We start from the raw sequence: 26,500 nt of genomic DNA, 5'->3' as shown, positions 1-26,500 counted from the left end.
ATTTGTTGTCGAAATAATCGCGTCATCCGCGGTGGTTTTCGTCTTCTCTAGCAGCCCGCTTCATCCACTAGATGGCGATGTAGATCACTCCGACGTGAGGGCTTCTCCCAAAACATTCCTGATGTGACGTCACAGCGAAACGTCACTTGACCCCGCCCCGCCGCGTGCTGAAGCTGCTTGTTGGTTTTTGTCGGCTTGTCACTCTCAACTGCTCCCGACGCCCAGCATCTGTGTTGCCAATTAAAACTGTAATTTTTTTAGGAAAGACCGCGCGTTTTTGGTCAATAGTTTCAAAGCGTCTCTGTTGGCCCTTGTCTAAAGCAGCTGCGGCAGCAGTGGCGGGCTCGGGATTGGCGGACAGCCCGGGCAGCTGGCGCCCTTTGTGACTCCAGAGTGAATGGTAAGTAGCTTCCAGTTGTCGGATTAGCTTATAGCTCCAGGAACCGCCCGTAAACACTCGCTTTCCACTGTTTCTTCGTTAGAAAAGCCTCCTTTACCTGCCTGCTGGTGAGTTGACGTCCCATGTTGTTCGTTAACAGGTTGTCACGTGCGCGTTAACTTCGTAATTCGAAGTATATTAGAATAAATGCGGTGGATTGGGGAACAGCTGACGGTGTAGCCTTTTCCCACGACTGTCAGGAAGGTTCTCGGAGCCAAATAATGGTCTGCGTTTTTGTAACCAGGCTTGAGTTTACGATGTAAAACGAAAGTGTGAATAGTGACTGGTATCTCTCAGTGCAGGTTATTTGGTTGCGACTCGTATATCTCGCATACTTAGTAACTGTCATTTGAATTGAAGTCTGTCCAAGATGTCCTCACACAGACACACACCCAAGTTGACGTTGAATTTCTGAATGATGGCATTTGATGACACCACCCAACATAGCCCCCTCCACTGTAGATGCAGTCTTCCATACGGAGAATTCGGAATCAGATACCGATTGTGGCATAGCAATAGGAAGTCAATATAGCTTGTCAATATTGTATCATGGTTTGTGTGCAGATCCAAAGATTGTGTCCGTGATCAGACCAGGAAGGGTCTTAATATTCGACTTTGCTATTAATATTTAATAACAATGACAATTATAAACCAGCTCTTTAGGGTGTTAAACTGAGCAACGACCAGTTTATATTTAAATTCTTCTTGTTATTATTTTTGTAAACATCATGACGGAGCTTGAAATATATGTCATATGTATATATGAAGCGATGTAATTTCTGCAGAACTCATTATGTTGCCATGTTGGCCTAACATATAAATGATGGATGTCATTTCCAGCTGAAAATCTAAAAATGATTCTCTGATTCCGATTGTACATTGTTGTACAGAAGTCCAAGAAGCATGTATAAAAATATAATAGACAAGCTTTTGTTTTCGAGCGTTCTACATGTCTTGCTGACATTCTCATCTTCTATAGTTACAGAATACATTTCTACATTTCGTTTTCTGGTTTTCAGTTCCAATCAGGCTTATCTTCATTCTTGCAGTTTCCTGTGGCGCCATGTTCTTTGATAACTAAATTATAAGTCTGATTAATTCTCTGCCGATGTGGCATCTGTTTGGGACGGTACATTCTTTAACATGCTAGATTTTGGTAAGAGAGGCCGGATGGCAATCTACACTGACAAGATGTATCTTGTCAGTCTAACTTGAGAAGCAGTCTCCCGGCGTTGACAACAAAATGACTCGAGGGAGAACGAGGCAGTGACAACCAAACATGCAGGCTGGACTCACCCAGGAGACAATGATTCAAATGTATTTACAGAGATCTGGAATGGAAACAGTCCACTGTCACAACTCCCATGATTCATTGCTAGGCACAGTTTACATAACAAGAATGTTCTTCCTCTTCCAATCCAGACATGAACTCACATGGATGAAGGAACTCAAGGATTTTCTGAGTTCACCAGTGAATGTCTTATATTCTCCTGCCTTAACCTTTAGGCATAAATGCAGCAAGATGAGTTGGGCGGAGGAGGACTGGACTGTGGGGCTCACCGGACGGGTCCTGCAAAAGGTGAAGGAGCTGCAGATCCACCAGGATCGTCTGTCTCGAGAGAACAAGCAGAAACAGTTGCAGCTTGACAATATCCACATCAGCCTTGAGAAACAGACTGTGAAGGTACCACTGTCTTTGAATTGTGCTACAAACTCATTGTTTTAACTTGATAATTGAGTGCTTCTAAGAAATGGTTGCAATGGTTATTTCTTCGTCACTCAGGTGGTGATGTCCTATGAGCGTAGTTCAATTCTATATGGCAATATGAAACTGTTAGACCTCTACATGGCCAAAATAACAACACCTTTATTTGCACACATCTACAAGGTGTTTTGAAATTGGTGAAACTGGTGTTTTTTCTTTGGCACTTCCTTTGGGATTGTGTATTATTCAATTAATAGAATACACGTTATCCCAAATGCGTTGTGAGTAGAATCTACCTCAGAGTGGTTGCTGGCAATAAACACCTGTACTACAGAGTAAATGAAAGATTAAAGCCGGTGAAGAGGAGAGTGGTTAGACTGGTTGGAGACGACTGTTAGGGGTACTCTGTGCCAGATGAGTGGTAGCTAGTATAGGAACAGTAGGTCGTGCACTAAGACTAGAATCAAAATTAGAAGTGTTGGTGTTGAAGATGTCCATGTTTTCATTGGGGGTGATGAGAAAGGACAAGCTCTGGAGATAAAGTTAGGGAGGGCAGACACAAAGGTAGTACAGGTAAAGAGGATAGATGGGGAATGTTGGACAAAAAATGTGAGAAATGGAAAGTCAGAAGATGAAGAAGACAATGAAGTTCATGGATGTGATAGTTGAGGACATGAGGAGGATACACATGGCTCTGGAGGATGCACAAGATGGGTTAAGTTGCTGAATGACTTGGCTCTGGCAATCCTTGATGGAGAATGCTGAAAGACAAAAAAAGAAGACACATCTTAAACATTTCGAGTTTTTAAAATAAATGGTTGCCATAACAGCAACCTAGAGTTATATAAGATTATCTGACCATGATCCTTATTATGTGTAATTTTCTTTTTGTAAAATGACTGAAGTTGTTTGGGTTTTGCCCCAAAAAATATTTCCCGAAATGTTGCACTAATATTTCAAGCAAAGGAGGATTAGAATTAGTGTAAATTATTTTGTCTTTCTGTGTCTACAAGTTGCCAATTTTCATTCTCATGTCACCGCGTTTGCGCCTGTCCAGTACGAGGAGGTACGCACAGAGCTTCAGTGTGTTCGGAGAGACCTCCAGAGTGTGCAGTCGGAAGCAAAGGTGACACTGACCAACAACCAGCGACTCTCTCAAGAGATTCAGACCAAACAGGCCCAAGTATGCTCTTTGGAGGGTCAACTCGAATCCGCCCGCACTCTCAACAACAAGCTCACCCAGGAGGTGAAACGGTTGGTGCTCGACATTTTCTTATCACTGTCGTTTTCAAGATTTCGCTCCCGCTACCCGCTGTTTGTTTTGATTTTTACGTATCACTACATAAATGTCTTGACACGCTGGATGATGTGATGGAACAGGTTCTACTTGTAGATGGTGACGTGCTAGTAAACAAAGAATCTTGTGGTTCTGTCTGTTTCTCACTTTCTCTGCTGCTACTTGTCAGGCTGGAGGCAGAGCTGGAGAAGCTGCAGAACAGCAGCAGGGTAGCAGATGTCTCTCTCTTCTCAACCCCATGCTGGAATACAAGCTCACCCTGGGAGCAAAATGGTACAGCACAGTCTGGTTTATGCATAATCTTCTCTTAGAAAAGGGGAAAAACAAATCTCCTGAGCCCTTGTTCCTTTTCCCCTTGTTTCCTCTAGAGTGTATTTTTTTTTACAAGCCTTGTTGCAGCTTAAATTCTTCACTTCACGTCTTTGTGCTTGATAGTAGGTCTGTTTTAACGCTGGCTGGATGCTTTGTTTTTGTTTTTCAGGGAGTCAAACTTCAGAGAGGCAGAGAGATGAAGGGTCCAGCAGGATGCTTCACAGCCGAGTAAGTAACAGCAGCTGTTTTTGGTCTCCTATGAGTTGTGTTATGGCTGTTTGCCTTTTAAATACAATCTAGACAGAGCATTGTTTATTTATAATAATAAACAAAACATTTAAATTAAAACAGAATCTCTATTTATATTCATCATGTCAGTATTAGGCTTATCTTTCCAATATTGTTCTGACTTGTGTCAACATGAAGTGGTGGGAGTTTCTCCAAACTTACTTTGCTGAGACACTTTTTAAATCATGCGACCAAAAGAGCATTTATTTTTCAGGCTGAATTAATTATGTGGTATATCTTGTCTTGGAATGTTTCATTGACCTTTGCACTATCCATCACTCTGGTGCGACACTTCACTGCAAAGATACTGAAGGTAGTGCGTTATGTGCTGTACAAAGATTAAGTGAAATGTCGATAACTTGGCTGGATGAAATGTGTGGCTGTCCATGACTACAAGTTATATTATAAGTTCTGTATTTTGCAGATAAAGCACTTTCAGTTCCAGTAACCCTTTTGAACAGGACATTTGTCTTGCTTTTTTCTTTACAAACTTAATTTTTTTTATCCAAAAACGTCCAAGTTTAAATTAAGGCTTTCAAATGTTCTAAATGTTGACTCGAGTTAATGCCAACCCTGAGAAAGGAACATGATTAAATAGTTGTTTGAGAAAGTTTTTTATGTGAATCATCTTATAATATACATAAATAGATATATATTTATCATTCTTATTTTAAACTGATCTCATCCTTTGCCAATTCAGCAGCGGCTTCATTTCTCCGATGCCCCAGCTTCATCATCTCTGCGACAACAAAACAAGAGCACCCCGCAGCACCACGCATCTCACCATTCAGAGTCTTTCTCAACTCCTTTGGCTGCATTTCCGTGGGAACGTGAAGACTCGAGGCCCCCAGCCAGGAGACTTGCTGCATCATCTCCCAAGACGCCTGTCGCTAACACAACCAGTCACAGCCCACTGGATCATGGAGGTCCGGAAACGGACTTCAGGGCACACACGGACAGTAAGTTACTTTAGATGTTGTCACTACGCTGCTTTCTATTTTTCCACATTTAATAATCTAAAATGCATAAAAATCTTTGCAAAGAACAAAATGTTGAATTCAAAGAAGCACAATGTTGGTGAGACTATATGTCATGGGAGCGTGCCTTCTTTGCCATAATTATGTTGTCGGTTTATTTAAAGAGTGAAGTGTCCGAAGCTGTTTTGTGAATTCTCTTAAAACTGCCCCAATGTAACTAAGCACAATGTCACTGCCATGAGAGACAGAAAGAATGATGTAATGTTTTGTCTTCTGTGGAGGTCAAGCTCAGGTCACAATACTGCCCTGAAAACATAGGTCTTCCAGAGGTAAAGCAGGGCTAATGAAAATCACCAGCTATTTCTGGATGTTATTGAGCAAGCCCCATGAATTGAAGTGTTCATTTAATCAAGGATATTTTTAGTATTACTGAGAGATTACTGTGCTTCGTTTGTGATGACTGCATTTTAATTGTAGTGATCACAAGTTCTCTAACGATGCTGTCCTCTGTGTTTTAAACCAGTGTCTGCTTCGGATAACTTTCTGTCTCTTTCTGACTCCCTACTAGTGATTTCCAGCTCGGACTATATACTGTAGATGGCAATAAAAGAATGTGTATATAACAACCTTTGCTGCTGGCTTTAAACTTGAGATTTACTCAGCGTTAAGTACTAGCGTCATTAAAACATTACTCATATTTGACATCTGGGCGGGTTGAATACATTCATGGTGGTGCAGCCAGTGAGGTGTTTCACATGAGCTCTTCGTTCTTCAGCCAATAAACCGAAACAATGTGGCCCTCCTACATGTTCGCTCGATAACCTTGCGTAGCACTTACGTAATCAGTTGTGTTGAAATGTCTGTCTCAGTCGGAGTCAACTCTCTGCCTGCCTTCATGTTCCAGTGCACTGAGTTGGTGTGTTTTAAATTAGATGATATAACTCTCTGTGTGTGTTGATGACTGTAGAACTGTTTTTTGAGAGGAAAGATTAGATTTGAACCAGTGCCATATTATCGGCTTGAGAATAACTGAGGTTGATAGTAGTATTGCCAGATACACAGCAAATTTGGTCAGAGATGTTATTTTAATTCCAAGGGACATTTTTCTAATGAAGACACAAGGCTCTAAGCAGAGCAAAACTCAATGAGCATTTCTGTTTTTCATCATTATTGTTCTGTGTTTTTGTTCAGCCTGCTGAACATGAGTACAGGAACAGCCCATTGACATAAACATTGTAACAGCTGTTCAAACAGAGCACAGGGGAGGACTGATGGAAAATAGATTTGTCAGAGCTCTAAGGTCATTTAAGTTCAGAAGAGCAACTTGTTAATTAACTGAAATATTGACACATTTTTTCCATTGGTATTGTTCTTTCTCTGCTTTAGGATCTCATTGCCTTTGCCTCAGCAACATTTTATGTTTTTTTTTGTGAAATTTTAGTAAGTTTAAGTAAATGTCTCTATAATTGTCATTTACTGCAAAAAAAATATTTAGAATGTTAGTCAATGAAAAGAAAACGTCTTTCTCTGTATTTGTACATTTTTAAAAGCTTTTTCTTCATCCGTCAGTATCAGAAATTCAGACTCGAGTTTCTGAGCTGGAGAAAGAACTCAGTGTGAAGACCGAAAAGCTGAAGACAATTCAGAATGAATTGGGGCAGAACAAGAAGAAGATGGACTCCACAGAAGTGAGCCTGCAGAGAGCCAGGGATGAGCTCAGCATGGCGCACACTCGTATAGCCAAGGAGGGCGAGCGGGTAAATACATTGACCTTGACTCCTGCTGCCATTAACAAGAGAAAGTTAGTTAGTCTTTCTTGGTGACACAATTTATAATTTAGTACTCAGATGAACTCCATTTGGAATATTTAATTAGTTTCATTTTCTTCTGAGCATTGTTTAATTTTAAAATCTAATTTACAGGAGCAGGGAGTGTCAGCTAATACTTGTTCTTGTTTTGTTTGTTTGGTGAATGCTTATGGCCAAACCCTAAACCTGTGTGACAAGCAATACTTATCAGCATTTCTTAAATTGAATCTTTGTTGAAACTGGCTTGTTTATAGCTGTCCCACACACACACAACATCTCGATTACTCAGCAGACTGAGCTGTTTAAGCAAGTTGAAGTCATTCAAGTGAATGTTCCTTCAAAAGTTTGAATGTAGGCAAATGTTATTTGATTAAAACTAGGAAATGTAACTAAGCCTTTCTCTCCTTGTTAGAATATTAGCAGGGTGGTGCAAAAGCTAGGTTGAATTTGTGATTTACATAATTGAATAAAAAAATGGAGAAGAATACAAGTAATGTGATTTTCTATTACTGCTGTACTGTAATAATAATAATTGTAATATATATATATATATATATATATTATTATGTATTTACCTTTTGACTGCACGTTATTCCAAAACACTTTCCTAGTTAGTGGGCTCCCCACTGACCATGGCAATAAATTTGATTCTGATTCTGATTCTGTAATTCATAAAGCACCAAAAAAGAAAACACTAGATGTGAACAGCAATGATTACCTGGAATGATTACCACCATTTTTTTATATTGTTGCAGGCATCAGGAGCTGAGCAGAGGCTAAAGCAGCTCCAAGAGGAGCTGAAGTGTCAGAGGCAGAACTATGAGAGCAGTCGACTGCAACAGCAGCAGCGTTCCAAGGAGCAGGAGAAACAGCATCAGAGGGTGGGATGGAAACAGGAAACTGTAGCTGAAGATGTTTGTGAGAGTCAGCTTAAACCAGTATCGGTTGTCTCAGAAGTGTTAGTTACTTTGGAATTAATTTATTTGTCAATATATTCAATGCTATAAAATTGCAAGCAGTTAGGATATCCAAGTTTGGTGGGCTTTTCAATGTTAAAATGAATCTCCATTTGGTGTTACTGTTAGTAAACATCATAGTTAACATGGTTCTTGAAAATTGATTCTCACTGGTCTGGTCTGGCCTGCAGGATTTGATGGAGCTCCAGAAGGAGAGACAATGTTTGGAGAGGCAACATCAGCAGGAGGTGAACAAGCTGAACCAGGAGCTGCAGCAGGCCCGGACTCTACACAATTCCCTGCAGGCACAAGCTGACAAGGTAGACACACTCACAAACCAGTTGTTCCTGCATCTTGCTGCAGAATTTAGCTTCCAGGATAAATAATAATAATAAAAGCAAGCCAATGTTGGATTTCAAGACAGCTTAGCAGAGGGGGCTAACCTGGCAAACAATTGTTTTGAATAACCGTCTTTGCTGAAGTTTCATTTTATCTTGTAGTCTAGGTCACAATGTTGTTTTGGAACTTAAACATTTCACCTACTGTCAACTGTTCCTTTGTTCCTCTTATCTCTTTTCCCACAGGAAAAATCAGCTTATCTCACTTTCCCAGTCTGCATGCTACTCCAACTATTCACTTGTTTTCAGTTTCACTCTTTCACCTTGTGTGTTTTTTTCCTTCACCTGATGTGCCCTCTCCTATCTTCCTTTCCTCCCACCTTGCACTCTCCCCAGCGGAAAGATTGAGCCCCAAAGGTAATATCAGTGCAGAAAGCATCTTTCGTAGAAGTGCGAAACAAGCTTGTGTGTTATTAACAGTCTGTGCCAGAAGCGTGAAGGCATGTGTTCTGGGAAGAGGGTAGAGCTCAGCGATGGCCTTGTGTGAAACCTTATGGAGCGAAACGCAAAGCCTTGTACGAAACAAAATCAAGATCAACTGATCATAGTGAGACTTTTTTCTTTTGTTTTTAAATTAAAGTTTTAATCAGTTCCCACAATTTTCTGTCTTCTCTGATGTAACAACATACTAACAAATAAGTTAATGTATAATTGGATCGTCATTGTATTGATAGACGATTCATGTTCCCTGTACATTTCAATACAGCCCTTTCTATGCTCGCATTGTGCTAATAAGTGAATGAGGATGCAATTTTCAAGTTTTCAGTTGCCTTCTTAAAGGCAGTTACATTATAACACAGCATAATTGTTCTATTGGATTTTTATTTTAAAGGCAGAGCCCTAATCTCTCAGAATAAAACAAATGTAGTACTTTTGTTCCTTCCACTTCATCCAGGAGATCAGACCGAAGCTGGGTATGATGCATGGGTATTGCATGCATCGCCTCTGACTTACTCTATTCAAGCTGGCAACTTTCTATTAAAATAGATGCTCCACTCTCAGTGATTTATTTTATTTTTAATTTTTTTCATTTTGACTTCTGTTTCTTTTATGTTGTGATGTTTGCGATCGTTTCCCGTTTGTCGACAAGTTCTCAGTCAGGTCTTTCTTTCAGCTGTCACTGCAGAAACAGGCAGTGGAGAAGGAGCTGGACACTTCAAAAGAGAAACTCAAGTGGACGGCAGGGCAGCTGCAGGAGAGCCAGAAATCATTAACCCAGACTCAGGCCAAACTGACGGTTAGTGCCCATGCTTAAGTCTATACTGGGCACATCAGCACCAATCAGGTGATGCGTTTCTGGTGTGTCAGTCAGGCGTTCTATGGTTTTAAAAGGAAGTTTATACATTTTTAAACATGCACTGTCTGTCCGAGATTTTTCTGATCAATAAATGATGCTGCTTAGGGCATCTGGTGTAAATGGGCTGGGCTCGTACAGTACAGTATTTATCATATGGAGAGGTGGTCTCACACATGACTGGCCTATCCCTCAGAACGTTTTTAATAATATATGTGCCACTGCCATTTAATGGTGTTCCTTTCTTAATAAATGGATTTGTAGGAATTCACTCTTTGTTGTGTATTCCATGCCACTGCTCTGAAATCCCACTTTCTTCCTTCTCTGTGTGTTAGGAAACACAGCGAGAGGCCGAGGGTGTGGCGCTGAGTCTGGAGCAGAGCAGGAAGAAAATTCTGTCTCTGGAAGAGGAGGGGAGGAGTTTGACTGAGCAGCGAGCAGATGTACTGCGTCAACTCAAAGAACTGCAAGGTGTCAGATAAAACACACGTACAAATGTATTTAAAGGCGCCTTTAACCTTAATGGTTGTGATCATGTGCAAATTTAAGTCATTTGTTTTTTACTTACACTTATATCATCCATTTAGTGCAGTTACTGACCAAGGTTTGTTTAACATGTTCACCTGGACTTAACTGAGATTTCTGTAAGTGTGGGAGTTGATTCTACCTTTCAGCACGTCTTATCAGTGTTATAATCTGCTTGTTTTCTCAATTGAGCAATTTTGTTGTGCCTTTGTTTTGTCATTCATTTCTTTCTCAGATTTGATTTGCCGGTGAAGATTTTACTTTCTTAATTCCTAAAAAAACAGGGTGGTGAAATTGCAGTGCAATGTTTACGTATAGTTTCACTGGCTCCTGTTGTCATACTGTATGGGTATTGTATTGGTATAGTTGTAATATTCTGGTCTGTTCTTTTTTTTAACAGAAGAAAAAGCACTTTCTACAAACCAGCAGCAAGTTATATATCCTTCAGCGGGACAGAGCTTCTCACTCCCAGCTCCCTCCTCTCATCAACCTCAGCCCAAAGCTAAGAGGAATGTCGCTAATCGAGCTAAGCAAAAAGAAGATGAGGATTTGGCGAACCAGAAGAGTGAAATTACAACTTCATATCCCTTTGACAGAGAGCCAGGAGAAGGAATAGACTCAGAACACATTTCACACAATTCCTCAAATTTAGAGTTTCGACATGTTGAGAAAGGAAATCATTTTGAGCAACTCAGAAGTCAAAGGGATCAAGCAAATTGTGAAATGTCTGAAAGGAAGATGCCGTGTGAGCCAGGTAATTCCAAATCTTCTGAGACTTTTCCTGCATCACGCTGTGAGGTAGAAGGAAAAATGCCACCTGAAACAGATGCAGTGTCCTCAGACAGCCTCCAAAAGGAAAATGCAATGTTGCGCTCTGAGCTCCAGGACATGCGAGAAGAACTCCAGAAGAGATTGGAAGATCTGGAAGCCCAACGGCGGGCTGAAACAGAAGCCAGAACCAGACTGAAACAACTCAGCCGAAAGAACACCAGCCGTGCTGTAGAGAAAGAGGAACAGGAGAGGGAGTTAAAGACACTGCTGGAGAGAGAGAGAGCAGAGACAGAAAAGTTGAAGAAGACTGTAACTGATCTAGAAATAGAGATGAAGAGAATGGTGGTGGAGCAGGAGAATAATGAGAAGGAACCAACAGGAGAGAACGCCAAAAAAGCACAAGAAGACCGGGAGTGTGAAATCGTACAACTAAATATCCAGCTGAAGAAGCAGCTGTCAGAGGTGAAGGTCCAGCTCGCATTAGAACGAGAACTAAAAGAGAGAGAAGAACAGGAGCGCAGCCGAACTAAAGACACAGATGAAGAGAAAGGGAGTGAACTAAACTTGAAACTGGCAGAACTTCAGGCCGAGCTTGAGCGACTGAAGAGCAGCCAGAGCGATGTAACCGTGAAAAAGGAGAAAGTCGCTGGCCCACTGACTTACTTGACGCTCCACAGTGATGAGCTCAACTGCATGGACTTTGACAACAAGCTCCTCCCATCACCTGAACAACACCGGGTCTTCTGCAACTCTGCTAATCTGCGAAACTCACTGGTTTCCCAGACAACAGAAGGTCTCATCCAGAAAAAAATGATCAGTTCTGAAGCCTTGCTTGAGTCCTCTGGTGAAACAGAGGCTGAAGATGCTTCAGGCTACTGTGAAAGTGCATCATCCGATGGCACACAGTCTCCGTCAGACTTGCAGACATGTGATTCTGCTTCCTCTGACATCTTTGATGAGATGGAGCAGCTGCGAAAAGAATATAACCGTGAATCTGAGCGAGCAAAGAAGTACCAAGCCAAATTAAAAGCCCTGCAAAATCAGGTAAAGACATATCTTCTTAGCTAACTAACTTGAATGTGAAAACCGGTAATTTGTGTTCACAATGTAACCACTGCTTGTCTTTTATTTCCTGTCAGGTAACAAGTCAGACCCAACAGCTGACTGCTGCGTTTGAAAATCAGAGCCAACACATAACTGGACTCTTAGCTGAACTTCAGGTGAAAGACAGCGCCCTCCAAAGCCAAGGAGAGGAACTACAGATCTGTAGGAAAAGGCTTAATGCTCTGGAGTCTGAACTTAGTGAGAAGACAGAAAAAGAGAAGACAGATGAAGGAAGTTCTGAGGTTAAGTTAGCAGAATCCTTAGAACAACAACCAAATGGAGAAAAAGATGCTGCCCTGAACACAAATGTTGCAAGTACCTCAGAAAACAAAGCAGGTCAGAAAGCGGGTCAAATCTTTGATCTGGAACCACAGGTATCTATGACCAGTGCAGGTGAGGCACGGCTGCAAGTCTCTCTTGAACCTTTTGGAAATATTTCTGTGAGACAAGAGGTTAATGCCGGTAAAGCGGCAACAGCAGCAGCAGCATGTCTAGACCAACAACTCACCAGTCGGCTAGAGGAGAATCACCACTTGAAACATGCACTCGCCAGTTTGAAGACCCTGGATACCAAAAACTCATCGGAACAAGACCAAAACATTAATGTGATCCTGTCAAACAAAGGAAGAGTGCGTGATAATGTCACTGAGAATACCTCACTCCAGCAGGATCCACAGGCTGTAGCTGGAGTAGTTGTTGAAGAACCAAACTTGATATCTCAGCTGCAGCTGCAGGTAGTGACTGTTCATTGGGTCAAAATTTATTTCTGCTTATTTGATAAAATGATAACGATTTTAGTGAGAAAATGACAACTATCAGGCTTGTGCTTTGCGCCCTGCTGTTATATGAGAATTAAATATATGCTATATAAACAGTGTTAAGTGGATTGTTTTTATAATTCAACATTTCCACTGTTGATGTAACTCTTATAGTAGCAATGTCTTTGTCTTAGTGTTTATTAACATTAACAACTACGTTGGCCTTAAGTCTGTTGGATGCTTTGAACTTTGTCAAAAGTATCCTTTGTAGTTTCTAAGGTTTTGTTTGTGTCTCTGTCTGTCCAGGTGGTGGCACTACAAAATAAACTTGCAGCTGTCAGTAAAGATGCAGAGCAGCAGGCAGCTGAGCTGTTGGTCTGGAGATTAGCCTCTCAAACCGCCCCACCACTGCTGCTCCACACAAATAATGGAAATGAGGAACAGACCCACATCCAAGTCCACGGTCGTCCAGATCCTCTTGGGCCTCTGGAGGATCCTCCAGGTCACCTGACTATTATCAGAGAAGACGAATTGCTACTCTCCTGCTCCTCTAATAAACTTCAGGGTCGCAAACTTTTGTCACGGTAACTTGAGCTCTGCATTTGTTTACAATTTTATTAACTCTTTTTCAATGAATGACAGTTTGCCTTTTCCCCACTAGTGTGCAGCAGAGCACCCTATCTGACATTTATCAACCAAAAACTTCAGCTGAGAAAATCCTCCGTGACATGACTGATGAAGATAAGGTAACTATTTTTCTTTTAATTTGCAGTTGGAGCTTCGAATAAATCTAATATTTTATGAATACCCTCTTAGTTTAGTTGACCATCAGATAAAACAACTAAAAATGTTTTTGCTGCAGGCCTGCGGGTCTCTCCTGACTTCAAAACACAGTGCTGGGTTTTATGTATAAAATGTATATTAAAATCACAAAATAATAAAACATTTCATAACAAATCTCAATTCGAGCTGTTCTTTTCATGCAACGTGTAAAAATTTTCAGATAAGTGAGTGAATAAAGTTTTTCCAGAAATTACATTTTTGTGATGAAGTTGTTGGAATTTTTTTGACTCAAAAGAGGAACCTTCAAATTCACTCAGTCCAAAATATCTAGACCTTACCAAATTTCTAATTTTTTTTCCATTTCTTCCATTCAGGAATCTGAAAAAGAAAACCAAGAATCAAATATCCTGCAACCATCAGGTGTTGGTCCAATGCTGCCAGATGAGAAGCAACACATTGACCCATTAGAAATGTCCTCAGAGAGAATAAGTCTCCCACTTATCATCAAAGTTGACCCCAAAAATGTCAACTGTCGATGTCAGGTAGCAGCGAGAGCAGCCGAGTGTCACATGGAACACTTGGAGGCAGAATCATACACAAGCTGTGGTGGGAAACCCAGCAATAAGTCAGATGGAGACAACAGGGTTGTCATGAGAGATGTCTGCAGTCAAACAGAGGAACCTGCTCTGGAGCTCCACTCAGTGCATACTCAGACTGTGGAAGTGGATGAAGATTCAGTGGAGTCCCCAGCTGTCTCCCCAGTCCCACCCTCTGTGGAGGGTGCAGAAGATAAAATGTTGTTTTCCGGGTCTTTCCCGATCCCAGCAGACCCGGTGAGACTTGCTGAAAGGATAAGACGAAACAGGACGCAGCTGTCGGCAGCCTTTGACGACACTGAATATGAGCCGTACGGTCTGCCTGAGGTCGTCATGAAAGGTAAATCTACCAGCTTCCGTCTCAGTTCTCACCTTATTTCAACAGCTTTAGCATTTAGAGGATGTCGTTTGGTAAATCTTGCACGTGCATGAGTGTTTCTGTGTGCTTCCTGTGCCATCTGACATGCTTCAGTGAGAGTGATCCATCTCTTCTGGGGTTTTCCAGATGTGTGTGACTGTACCTTCTTGAAATACAACTCTGCAGCTGCTGCTGGTGGTCCTCACATAATACTGTCCTTGTCTTCAGGTTTCGCAGACATCCCAAGTGGACCATCCTGCCCCTACATCGTGAGGAGGGGTTTACTGGGGACAGCTGTGGTACCTGCTCCTCAAAAGACAGCGCTGCACGAAGAGGAGACTGACTGACTCGAGGTCAGGCGTGTTTGTTCAGTTACATCTGAGGTCAAATTGATCTGTTCACGTCATCAGTGAGGTCATTCAATCGTTCACGCAGGCCTCAGTGCCTCCAGTCCGTTTCCAGGATGACTCGGTTGTTCTCTTTAATTCGACACACCACCCCTGGCAGGATTATGAGTGGATGTTTGGACAAGGTTTACTTCTTTTCTGAGCATAGTCTTCATCAGTAAACAGATTTTTTTTATTCTCAGTCTCCGGTTTCTTGCTTATGATGGCTCCAAAACACTTATATCTTCAGTTCCCTGTCTTTATTTGACTTCTCTCCAAAAGTGAGAAGAAGTTTTACTTCGAAGTTTGTGTTCAACAGGGAATCAATGCTGCAGACAAATAAATATCTGTGTTGAGCTTCGCCTGCAGTGCCAGTGATGGACCCAAGTAATGTGACTGAATGAATGTTGGCGTTCCGCCTGTTCACTCAAGTGCCGATTGAAAGGGTTTGCTTTTCAAAATCAACACTGTGGAAGGTTTCACACTATAGGAATGACGTGTTTATGACTTGAATCTGGATGTAGCAGCTTGTTGGGGACCATTTTATTCATTTATTTATTTTGCATAAAAGTAGATTGTTGGTCACAGCACTGTATGAAAATGTGCTTCAGCCATCTTTTAGATTCTCTGCCTGTCAGTTGAAATATAATCTATAGCTTCAGGCCAAGTACGCACAACACGGCTACAAACAAAGTGGAATTGTTTGAAGTGCTTATATTGACCATGTGAGCATCAGTCGTCATCAGGCAAGTTTTATTATTGCCACAATTCTCTAAATCAAAGGTCTCTAACTGAATCCCAACAGGGTCACATGGGTGTGCTTTTTTTTTTGTTCCAACCCATCAGTCATCGACAGTTGAACCAGTCATGTGTCTGAAGACGGTTGTCCGTCAGTCTGTTGCTCCATGTTTGGTTGGTACAGAAACCTGCACAGGCTCACAGCCCTTATGTGGATGAGTGTTTGACTCAGGAAATGAAAAATAAATAAATCTGACACAAAACTTCGAGACTACTCTAGAGGACTGAAAGACTTGGATATCAGAAGCGACTGAAAAAACATAAGGAGACATACAGTCATGTCAATGGACAAGTGAGAGTAAAATAAATAAATATTCAATATATGCTTAATATACATTGAACATATATTGTTGAACCCTTGTGAGCATCTAGGTGCATCAATGGACTCAATACGTGTCCAAAATGAAAGACAAACTGTGGAGGAGGAATCAATGCTTGGTAACAGCTGGACCACTGCGGATCCAGGCCTGTGTTCCCAGGGTTAGGGGGAGGATGGTCAGTTTCAAGGCTTGTCAGTGAGGGAAAATAAGAGATGAGCTTCTTAAGATGCCAGACATGATGACATTTGAGGCGATACCATTTAACATCTTTACAGTGAATGACTGGAAAATGTTTTGAAAACTCACTTGGGGTTCTGATTCTTTCTGTTGCTAAGGTCTCAACACAGCTGCTATGAAGATCCTCTAGATGAATGATGGACAGGTCGGCAGCGGCAGAATGTCCTGTTGAAGCAGGTAACCCACCCTGCACTGACTAAACACACGCACCTGCAGCTGAGCAGTGCCGGCAGGTTCTCCTCACGACCCAAGTCTCTGAGGTGTTATTAAGTGCTGTGAACTCAACTGACACTTTTTCCAAAGCGTGTGTTGATGTTAAGCTCGCAGACTATGAATCGTTTCTTCCTGATTCCGCAAATCTTTTCATGGTCGACACTTTTTGAGCTCCGATGACCAAGCTGGTTTCAGTAAACAACATGTTCTCTGTTTGGACCCTGATGTGACTTATTTATGCCCACTTGGGACGTGTTTATGAAAAAGTGTGAGCCTTCGTGTGAAAGGTTAGTTGCATATTGGAGTGCCGCGTGTGTGTTGATCTTGGTGTCATGGCAAGTGTGTGTAGCAGAGAAAAGGGAGAGTATGTATGACTCAGTCTAACCTACTGCTTTCCGCTCCATGTATGGTGATGCTTACTGTGACCTCCTGCTGCTGCTGCTTTACTTCTCTGTCTTAGACAGCAAACACTTCCTTAAATATCAATCAGTTCTTCTACACTCACACTCAAAGAGTATTTTTTATTTCTGATTCGCGTAGAAAGTACTGACTCTTCAACAACCTTAAATTATTTAAAAAGCTATTCGTGGAGTGAACTATTTTATTTTTTACATTTTATCTTGTCATTTATGGACTCGCCTCTGTTAGAACCTGCGCTGATCTGAACTCCGTCGTTGCTTTAGACACACACACACACACACAGCTGCCTTTGTATCTCTGGGATCGCTTGTGTCCTGGACTCATCTCTGTTGCCTTCTGTAGGATGCCATTTCTGTAAATGTTTCTGTTTTCACTGCAACAATAAAAAAGCTTCATTATAACTCACTTGTCCGCCTCTTCATTGTGACCACTTCGGCAAGTCAGACCCTGAGGTGAGTGCTGCATTTCATTGAGGTATCATAATGTCCAAAGTAAAGTTGGTATTAAGTATGAGGTTTTATGCAGAAACTGATGTGTTAAAGCAACATTATCTGATTCAGTGAAACATTATTTTTAGCTTAGCTTATTTGTCGTTTGATCCACCTGTTTGCTTGCTCTTTTTCAGTAACAACCAGACGTTCTACAGCAATTCAGCTCTCAAGATCTCCAGTTCTGTAGGAAGTAGTAGGTTGGTATGGTATTACTCATGGGTGGAGTGGGATGAAGACTTCCACATTACATGATAATGCTGCAACACAGCACTCGCACTGACCCACCATCTTCTGGTTCTGGATCCGTCTGGATCATTCTCCCAGTCACTCCTCTCTTCCCTAGTATCTTCACCGCTGACAGTCTTTGCCTGACATGTCCACCGTCCGCCTTCCCTGGTCACAGAAAACTGACAAAATATTGATGGGAATGTTGTTCAGTAAAACTGAAAAGTATTATTGTGAAAACCAAATAGGAACATGTTAACAGTTTTAAGTATTATAAGGGGCTGAATTACCTCTCACCTGAACCAGGTGTGTCAAAGCATAACTTATTAACTTCCACAATGAAAGTGGAAATCCAAACACGATATCAGTTGCTGTTTTCAGCATTTGAGAAGTGAGTGAATTTCAGCATAATGGATCTTTGTTCAGTCACTCCTTCGCCACCATCTCTGCCTCAAGTTCTTTTCTTCCTTGGAGCACTAAGTTATGCCACCATTCATCTGAGTCCCTTCATCACTGTTTTTGTCTGTTTCTGGAAGATTCCAGAGTAATTGTTGACATGCTGCAAACGAGCCTATCGAAAGGCAAATCTACCACATTAATTGTGTTTGCTCACAACATGACTGTGGAGGAGAGTTTCTTTTTTTGTGCGCTTTATTTCAGAATTGAGTTTTGACGAACGCAAACCATTAAATGACTGGAGTTCGACTCCAAACAGAAGTCTCATATCCACAGTGTGGTATCATCTCAAGTGTTACTTGCCGCATGTCACGTTCACATGTACTTTTTTCTCTTTTTTCCTAGGATTCACTTACGTCCCGGAGAATGCCTCCAGTGTTCAAGTTCAATATCTCACTTTGATCACTTAACTATTTCCGCAATTAAAGTCCCGCTCCCTCTTTCCTCCACGTCACAGTGAGACTTCATTTCTCCACTCAGTTCCTCCTCAAGATCGAGAGCCGTAGCATCGAGGAAATGCATGTCTTCATTCGCCTTCCAAAAAAAATCCTGGACGTTATAAAGGCCAGGATTTAGTGATCTGAGCCCAGCTCCCCCCTCCTTCTCCTCCTCCTCCATCATGTGTAGGAAACTCCGGGCCCTCTGCTCTTCCTCCACAGTGACGCCACTTCATCACGCTCACAGAAACAGTCTGCTGCCACATCCCTTTCTTCTCCTCCTACAAGCCCCTCGGACAGTGATGTAGGATCACGAGAATGGGGAAACACCTTCCAAGGAGAAAACACACACACACTCTTCGCGAAGAGGAGAGAACCTTCAAATGACACTGCTGGGATTCTGACTTGTCCCTGAGCCCTCGGTAAGTTCTTCATTCACTTTCTGTTGCTTCCTTCAAGAGATTCTTCAAAGTTTAAAATAGCTTTTATTCAGTGTGATTTTTTTTTTTTTACTGGAAGCTTCTTCACTACTCCCAGCACAATCATCATCATCATCTATATTCTAAAAGCACAGTATTAGAGCCTGAAACCAGAGGAGCGTAAGAGAGGAGTTGTAACCTGTGACCTGCGGGTGACGTCAGCTCATATTTCAAAGGCATCTGACATCTGAAGGAGCTTTGTCTCCAAACTCTCTAAATGTTTGTCCTCCACCGCAGATGGGCTCAGTCATCTGAAGGTCTTTTGTTTGAGCGTGCTTCCAACTGTCACGTTCACACAGCGGCTCTTTATTTTTAATTAATTTATTAATCATAATAAAAGTTAAATGCCTTTTTAGATAAGGCTGTAGAGTTGATGCGTAATACCAAGCCATGTGCTAACACTTGTGGAGAAGGAAGCACATGTTAGCGCCCCCTTTCGAAGCTAAAAGCTGTTGGAGATTTCTTTCTGTTGCAATGTTTATGCTGTGAGGCAAGAACACGTGCAAGATGAAGCATATAGGAGCTGAGCCAAAGGGCACCATGTTTACTGAGCGGGGAAAAAAATAGCATGGATAACTGTGTTATTGTCCAATGGACTTGTTCTTTGGTCACTTCCCCTGACCACAGCAAGCACCCTGCCTAGTCACATGTATCCTCTTAGTGTCCTCATGACGTCACGCATCATCCTCCTCTTCTTATTTTACCTTGTGTATGACACCATTAAAAAAGGAAAAGGAAAAAGGAAACATTTCCGCTGTTGATGTAACGGATTGATATGAATTATTGTCTTCAAACAGTCTATATTTACTGGTGATTTTTTTGGGGATTGGCTCGCAGCAGTGCACTGAAGTTAGTGAGGCAAATAGAATAGCTGGAATATTCAGAGTCTATGTTTTGTATAGATCCAAGAACAAGACCGTTCTTCCTGGAATGCGGCTGACGAAAATTTAGACTTGTTCCAAAACAAAGAAATGAAAGTATAAATACTAAACAGATTTGTGCTCTTGATCAAACAATCATGATACAAAAACTCCATGGGACTCAACTAAAACAAAATGTTGTTACTCAATTGTTTGAAGATACAAAAATACATATTTACCGAAAACAAGTGAGTTGTCAAGAATGTCATTGCTGGTGATGTGAGCTGGAGACTGAGTCTTATTTCATCCATTGTGATGGATCTGAGGCTGTTTTTGTTTGGCCTCCTAGTTGCCAACAACTCCTCTTGACGGTCTGACTTCCCTCCAAACATAGTTAATCTTGAACCCTCCTGCTTCTCTGTTTGACTTCAGATTAGATCCCTGAATGTCTTGGGTCGTATCTTTGGAAAATATCAAAATATGCCAGCGCAGGTTTAGACAATGATAACTAATAACGTCAGCCTTGAAGCCGAGCAACGCACACGCACACATGCAAGCGTCCACACAGTCGCCTGGAGAACATCAGAGCCTTGTCAGGACTCCACAGACGGTGAGTGACCCAGCTCAGGTCGCTGCTTCTCCTTCATGAAACAGTGAACACAGATCAAAGGATAACTGGAAGTTTGAGTGAATTTTTGGCAGCGTGGGTCCTTATGAAGTCCTTTTTAGCGGCTTCAGTCTGGACAGGAAGGTTTTAATCTACTCGTGTCACATGTTCACAGCTGGACTCCGACTGGATCCATGTTGTTGACTGACAGCTGAGTCTTCTCCTTCACCTGGTCTGCTGTGGATCTTAACATGGGGTGAACTTTGACCTCAGCTCCATCAGGTAAGCTTGTACGCTTTAAGTTTATTAGTCAACATTTTTATCCTAAAAGCACTTCCATCTGTGGAGGTCATACCCTGTCACTTTGATGCACAGGTGTGAGTGCAAGCGCCGCTCTTCTGCTGTCATCTGTTTACATGTTGTGCCTCACTCTCAGAAACTCTGGAAGAGGAACTTCCTGTTTACGCTCTGCTGAAGAAGCCGGTGTATCCTGAGCGCCTGTGAGCTCTGACCTCGACCCCTGGAGGGGGCTCAGCAAGGGGCCGAGGATGCAGTGGACTACCCTGCTGGCCCTGCTGCTGGGGGTCGTCCTCTACCTGGTGATGGGAGCGCTGGTTTTCCACACCCTGGAGATCTCAGAGGAGCATAAACGCTTTAACCATCTGCGGTCCACCCGCAACATCTTCCTACACAACCACTCCTGTGTGACGGACGAGGAGTTCGATAGGCTGGTGGAGGTAGGCAGCTGTGTAGTACTGTTTTTCTGCTGGTATAATCCATTTATCTTTGTTATTTCAAATGAATATCGTAAATATTATGTATATATAACTTATTTAATCCCATTGAACTGTTAAAGATTTTACAGTTCATCAGTTCATCATTTTTTATCATTACAATTTACAATTTATTTCATTTACACATTTTAGATATTTTATATTATTTTCCTAAAAATACTGAATTTAAAATTATGGGTTTAAATTTATTTTCTGTGTGCTGTGTGCACACTCTACAATAAAGACAGCAAATTTCGCTTTAAAGTTGCGTCATGTGTTGAAATGTTAAAAGATACTGTTGTTGCTCTAACCTCAGTAGCAAGTCCAACTGTGCTTCAGCTGTATATTCTTGGAGTCTTAGCTGCTCCTCCTCCCAGGAATAGACGATGACTTCCTTTAGTCCCACGGCCACTGAGAGCCTGATAAAAACAAAATCACTCCAACAATTAATGAGCTTTCCTTTCCCAGGAGAAAACAGAAAAAATACTGTTTATGTAATAAAGTTGGCATTGACTCCCATTTTGTTTTTGCGACATTAGGTCACATCATATATTGTGGAGGTCAACAGACTGTAGCCTTCATTAGTTTCTACAAGCTTCCTGACATTTTTGACTTCAAATCAAGTCACTGAACACCACATTTCTTCAGCCTCTGACATCCAAATCCTCCCTCCTGACAGAAGATCGTCTCTGCTGTGGAGTCTGGTCTGGACGTGGCAAACCTTCCTCCTAACTTCACCACCCGCTGGGACATTCCCTCTGGATTCTTCTTCTGTGGAACCATCATCACGACCATTGGTACGTGGAGACACGGAGTGGTCAAACTCCTTTACTGGGACTCGTGGTTTTATCCTTTGGGATAAAACCACAACTTTCACGCCAGGGGGCGCTGTCTGGCGTGATTTAGTCACATGACCTGTTCATTCATTCTTAAATCTTGTGTGCTCACCCCGTTTTAATGTCACACAACGCAGTCAGTGGCGGCACTTTTCTTTCTGTTTGTCTAAAACTTTATTCAAATGACAAAAGCATTCGGCTTATTCCCACCAATAACAGCATAATCGTACACTCGGTGGTGAAGCATCTTTGGGATTTCAAACTTCTAGAACTCACCATCGAACCTCTGTCAAAGGCTGTGTGTGGCTGCGTGTGGCTGTGTGTGGGTGTGGGTGGGTGGTTGTGTGTCCGTGCGAGTGTGGATTCCAACCAGGACCAAGTGAATGATCCCTGGAGCTTCCAACACTTTCTCTGTGTTTTTTGGAACATGGAACCCAACCACTGTCAGTGCAGTTCTCAGTCCAGATATCTGTTTGTGTAGTGAGAACCAGAGGGGCACAATGAGCCCACTGTTCCGACATGATGTCCCACCCGAAGATCACAGGACTGTGGGGTATTCCGGTCACATGGTGCCTTTAGAGACTAACAGAAGGGAACCATAGATTACGTGTATCATAAAAGCTGGACTGAGCATCTTCCTGGTGCTGCTCTTCCTCTTCTTCATCCACTTCCATTTGTCCAAACCATCTGACTCTGGTCTTGTCAACTTGACTTCCAAATATCAGAAGTCAAAGGTGTTTGACTGGTCACATTTGTGCTCTTCAGCGAGCGCGAACCCATTTTTTCGTGCAACCAAGTGCTCACACACACCCCCAGGTCACGTAAAACAATACCTCTGGTGTGGACTGGCTTGGAGATAAAAATGTATATTGCTGTGGGTCTTGACACAGATGAGTCTGATTTCTGACTTTAGTTGAGCTGGTGCCTTACTCATATTGTGATCAGACGCCACTGCAGCTCATTCATTGTCTCATCCTGTCCCTCAGGTTTTGGGAACCAGTCCCCTCAGACGGCATACGGCCAGTTCTTCTGTGTGGTCTACGCTCTGGTCGGAATCCCCATGTTTGGAATTCTGCTGGCGGGAGTCAGCGACCACATGGGAACAGTGCTGCGGAGAGCTGTGGCCAAGATCGAGACCCTGTTCCTGGTGAGAATGGTCTCCTGATCCTGTGGACTCATCTCACTCAGCTGGTGACCTGCTTCAACTTAACTGCAGAAGCTAATGAAGAGCACAATATGCCATCTTGATCTGGCCAGGGTTAGCTTCTTAATACGACGATAATAATGTTGGAGCTCTGAAATCGATCAAATCTTGAGAGCAGAACCTGCCCAGAAGAGGCACACGCTTTGTTCCTACTTTCTTCTCCTCTTTCATTCTGGTAGCTGAACAAAGCTGCGGCTCACTCTGTCGACACGGAACCAAAACACACACGTGTAAAGACATGACTTTCGTCCATAGAAGCAGAAAGTGCGTCCGACCACGGTGCGAGTCATCTCTGCTGTCCTCTCCATCCTGGTGGGCTGCCTCATCTTCCTGGCCACCCCCACTGTGGTCTTCCAGAAGATGGAGGACTGGGCGTTTGTGGAGTCGCTCTACTTTGTGGTGGTCACGCTGACCACCGTGGGGTTCGGTGACTTCGTGCCCGGTGAGTACACGTGCAGAAGATTCACACACTGACATGAGTGAGGGACACATGGATACAGACCAACACACGTGAGATACACAAAGAGAGCAGCGGAACACAGAGTGTTGAATGAATGGACAGTGACTCAACACAGGCATATACAGTGCATGGGCGCTGTCCTTCAGTGACCTTGCTCTGCGAGTGAAGCTGGGCTCTGCTCGTGGGTGCAGGTAACGGACGTGTGACCAAGTGGATGTTTAAACCTCTGGTCTGGCTCTGGATCGTCTTCGGACTGGCCTACTTCGCCTCGATCCTCACCATGATCAGCAACTGGCTGAAAGTTCTGTCCAAAAAGACTCGAGCTGAGGTGAGTGGAGGAGTCAGGGCTACCGCACCGTCCTTTTTAACAGGTAGATGGCGCCACAACCACGTGTGGTTCTGTAGCGTTTGAGGATTCAGACTGTTGCAGAAATAGGAGAAAGACCCAGCCCAACTGTAATGCTCACACTTTCATCTGACCCAGAACTGGGTCGTGAACCGGCCCAAACCCTGCTGCATGAAGAGTGTGTGAGACGCTTCTTACCTGTGACAGCATTGTCCAATATGTATAGCGCTGTATGATTCTGTGAGTAAGAAGGTGTCCTACTGTGACCGATTCTTCTGGTTCTGGTTCCACTTCCTCAGATGGAGGAGTTGAGAGCTCATGCCACTGACTGGACCCAGAACATCCAGAACATGTCCATGGACTTCAGAATCCCCAACCCTTTGGAATTCAACGACCCCTTCCTGTTGCAGCGCCGGCGCTGGAAACGCAGCGAGCGCCGACGGATCCGCCGTGGGGCCCAGGGCACGCTGGGATACTGGGGGAGGGCAGGGGAGAATGGCCACCTGCCCCACCGCTGGGTGGGACTTTCTAGCTCCATGAGCCAGCTGGAGGCCCAGTCCTCCCTGGAGAGAGGGGCGCGGCCCAGGCTTCAGCCCAGGGGCAGTGGTGGAGGAGTCGGGGCCGAGACTGACCTGAGAGTGGGGCCCCAACGGAAGGCTGATGCTGAGGCAGAGTTGCCTCCAGAGAGCCGGGCCTTTCCTCAACTGCTGTCCCGCTCCTTCTCCCTGCCCGAGGCCCGTTCTCTGTCAGAGCTGCAGTCGGCGTGTGTGGCCCTGCGGGGAGACTCCCTCTCTGGATCAGAGTCTCCTTTCGACTACAGGTCCGACGCGTCCTCCGTCTCCTCGTCCTTCTCGGCCCCCCTCAGGTTCCAGAGCACAACGGAGGACAGAGGAGAAAGAACTTTGGTTCAGACTCAAGACAAACTTGCATCGCAAGAGAATGGGGTTTCTGAAAACTTTAACTCTGAGTTTCTTCAGAGGTCTTCTCCGTCACTCCCTCCGTACGCTTTTCAGGTGGATCTGCCTCCCTATCAACCCCCCAGGACACCCCCCTCCTCAGACTGTCAGCTGCTGGCTTTCTTTGGGGAGAACCTGGCCTACATCGACGAGTCCTCCGACACGTTGAGCGACCGCATGCAGCCCCGGGCCAGCGAGGAGAGGAGGCGGCGACCACGGAGGCCCAAGAAGAGGAGCATGAGGAGGCAGCTGCCACACAAGTGCAGCCCCCTGCAGGCGAGGAGGACCAGCAGCGACCTGCAGCCACCGTCCAACCCCCCCACCCCTCCCCCAGACTCCCTGCCCGGGACGCTCCGACAGGACGCCGTTTCCTCGAGACACGGCATCATGGCAAGGGAGAGCGAGTGACCAGCCGCGCCAGATCAGGAGTTTCAACTCATTCTAAATCCATCACACCTGGTTTGTTTTGAACATCCGCCAGCCTCAGCCGTGAGTCACGTCCTCGCATGTAATCGTCTACTGTGTCCGGGAAATTTCAGCGACAGGCCTAAGCGCGTAATCTGCAGGCAGCTTTCGTGAGATTACGCCTCTCTCTCTGATGTCCTGCATTGACGCGCCGCGGGGATGCAGCCGACTAACTTGCTGTGAGGGAGCACTTCACTCAGCGCACCATGTTGAAGAGAGACTATGCATTCAAAAAACATGAGTCAGTAAAATACACTCATCTGAATAAAATGGATCCCCTCACTGCTGAAAATAATTCAACAGCATTTTAATTTTGTTTTTTTTAAATCCTTAAATTTCCAATTACCTTTCTTGACATCACATTTTCTGTGTAGAAAAAAGACATTTGTTTACATTAGTTTGAGACTCTTGATGTGCAAATAGCAAATTCAGTGCAACACAAATCCACCATAGCATCAAGGCCAGTACATCTGAGACCAAGAAGCATTCCTCCATGGTTTTGAGTTTTTTTGTGTTCAAAATGGCATCGAGCTGATTATGTTCAGCATATTTGACAGTGTAGATGACTAGACTTCATATTCTTACCATTAAGAATCTGCTGAAAAAAAGTATTTCAACAGCAACTCGGAGGACTATTAACTGAGGTGTTAAAAATTTTTGAATGAGGCAGGTCTTTACACTCACCGCGGTGTGAGTGGACTCACTATTATGAGGTGCAGTGCTGAGGAGCTGCTGAGTGATCGCTTCAGGTCAACAGCAGAGGGGATGGAGTTTGTTTCCACCGCTGCCGTCACAGATGACTTGTTATTCCAGTGTTTTCGATTTGGGAACATTAAGAAACAAACACGCTTGTCGGGACCTGAAGTGCCCGTGTGGGCGGACGAAACCCACCTGATCCCCTGATCTTCCGCCATCCACTTTTAGAAGGCCTCCAGGGCCTCAAATAGAGTCGTGAGAGGGTTTGTGTGTTATTGTCCTCACGATATGAATCTACTCAGGCAGGACTAAAACAAGTTTAACTCTCCAACTCTAAGACCCCAAACAAAACTGTATTGATTCTCACAGGAAGAAATTTGAGATGTTAGAACCATATTATTCACTCAGATTTCATAAAAAGGTGTACGTCTGCCTGACTGAGAGCTGCATAACCAGTTCTCCATGT

General features: G+C 43.4%; 2 protein-coding genes across 4 annotated transcripts in view; both read left to right on the top strand.

The window, feature by feature from the left end:
* Window positions 1-197: 197 nt before the first annotated feature.
* si:dkeyp-115e12.6 (centromere protein F) lies at window positions 198-17,144 on the top strand. 2 transcript variants are annotated; one of them, XM_053879888.1, is made up of 18 exons: window positions 198-400; window positions 1,946-2,123; window positions 3,202-3,398; window positions 3,611-3,714; window positions 3,923-3,981; window positions 4,742-5,000; window positions 6,588-6,775; window positions 7,582-7,707; window positions 7,974-8,102; window positions 9,295-9,417; window positions 9,810-9,945; window positions 10,400-11,814; window positions 11,910-12,608; window positions 12,939-13,216; window positions 13,294-13,378; window positions 13,790-14,351; window positions 14,598-14,722; window positions 16,209-17,144. In XM_053879888.1, exons 2-17 carry the CDS (start codon window positions 1,962-1,964, stop codon window positions 14,714-14,716), a joined length of 4,641 nt encoding a protein of 1,546 aa, XP_053735863.1. In that variant the 5' UTR covers window positions 198-400; window positions 1,946-1,961; the 3' UTR covers window positions 14,717-14,722; window positions 16,209-17,144. The 2 variants fall into 2 exon arrangements, with proteins under 2 accessions (XP_053735863.1, XP_053735864.1); XM_053879889.1 differs by lacking the exon at window positions 198-400 and adding an exon at window positions 401-507.
* A 1,124-nt stretch (window positions 17,145-18,268) lies between these two features.
* The window catches only part of kcnk4a (potassium channel, subfamily K, member 4a), a 10,246-nt gene continuing 2,014 nt past the window's right edge, over window positions 18,269-26,500 (top strand). Inside the window, exons 1-8 of one of the 2 annotated variants that reach the window (XM_053879228.1) lie at window positions 18,269-18,774; window positions 20,474-20,580; window positions 20,735-21,035; window positions 21,754-21,868; window positions 22,894-23,054; window positions 23,367-23,553; window positions 23,763-23,899; window positions 24,217-26,500. The exon at window positions 24,217-26,500 is cut by the window's right edge and continues 2,014 nt beyond it. In XM_053879228.1, the coding sequence (XP_053735203.1) occupies window positions 20,847-21,035; window positions 21,754-21,868; window positions 22,894-23,054; window positions 23,367-23,553; window positions 23,763-23,899; window positions 24,217-25,281 (1,854 nt within the window). In that variant the 5' untranslated portion in view covers window positions 18,269-18,774; window positions 20,474-20,580; window positions 20,735-20,846 and the 3' untranslated portion in view covers window positions 25,282-26,500. Of the gene's footprint in view, window positions 18,775-20,473; window positions 20,581-20,734; window positions 21,036-21,750; window positions 21,869-22,893; window positions 23,055-23,366; window positions 23,554-23,762; window positions 23,900-24,216 lie in introns of both variants that reach the window. The other variant, XM_053879227.1, reaches the window with a different exon arrangement.

Source organism: Synchiropus splendidus, chromosome 11, assembly GCF_027744825.2.
Source record: "Synchiropus splendidus isolate RoL2022-P1 chromosome 11, RoL_Sspl_1.0, whole genome shotgun sequence".
Lineage (NCBI taxonomy): Eukaryota > Metazoa > Chordata > Actinopteri > Syngnathiformes > Callionymidae > Synchiropus > Synchiropus splendidus.
Note: the sequence above shows the minus strand (reverse complement) of the source record. Positions and strands in the feature narration are given on the sequence as shown.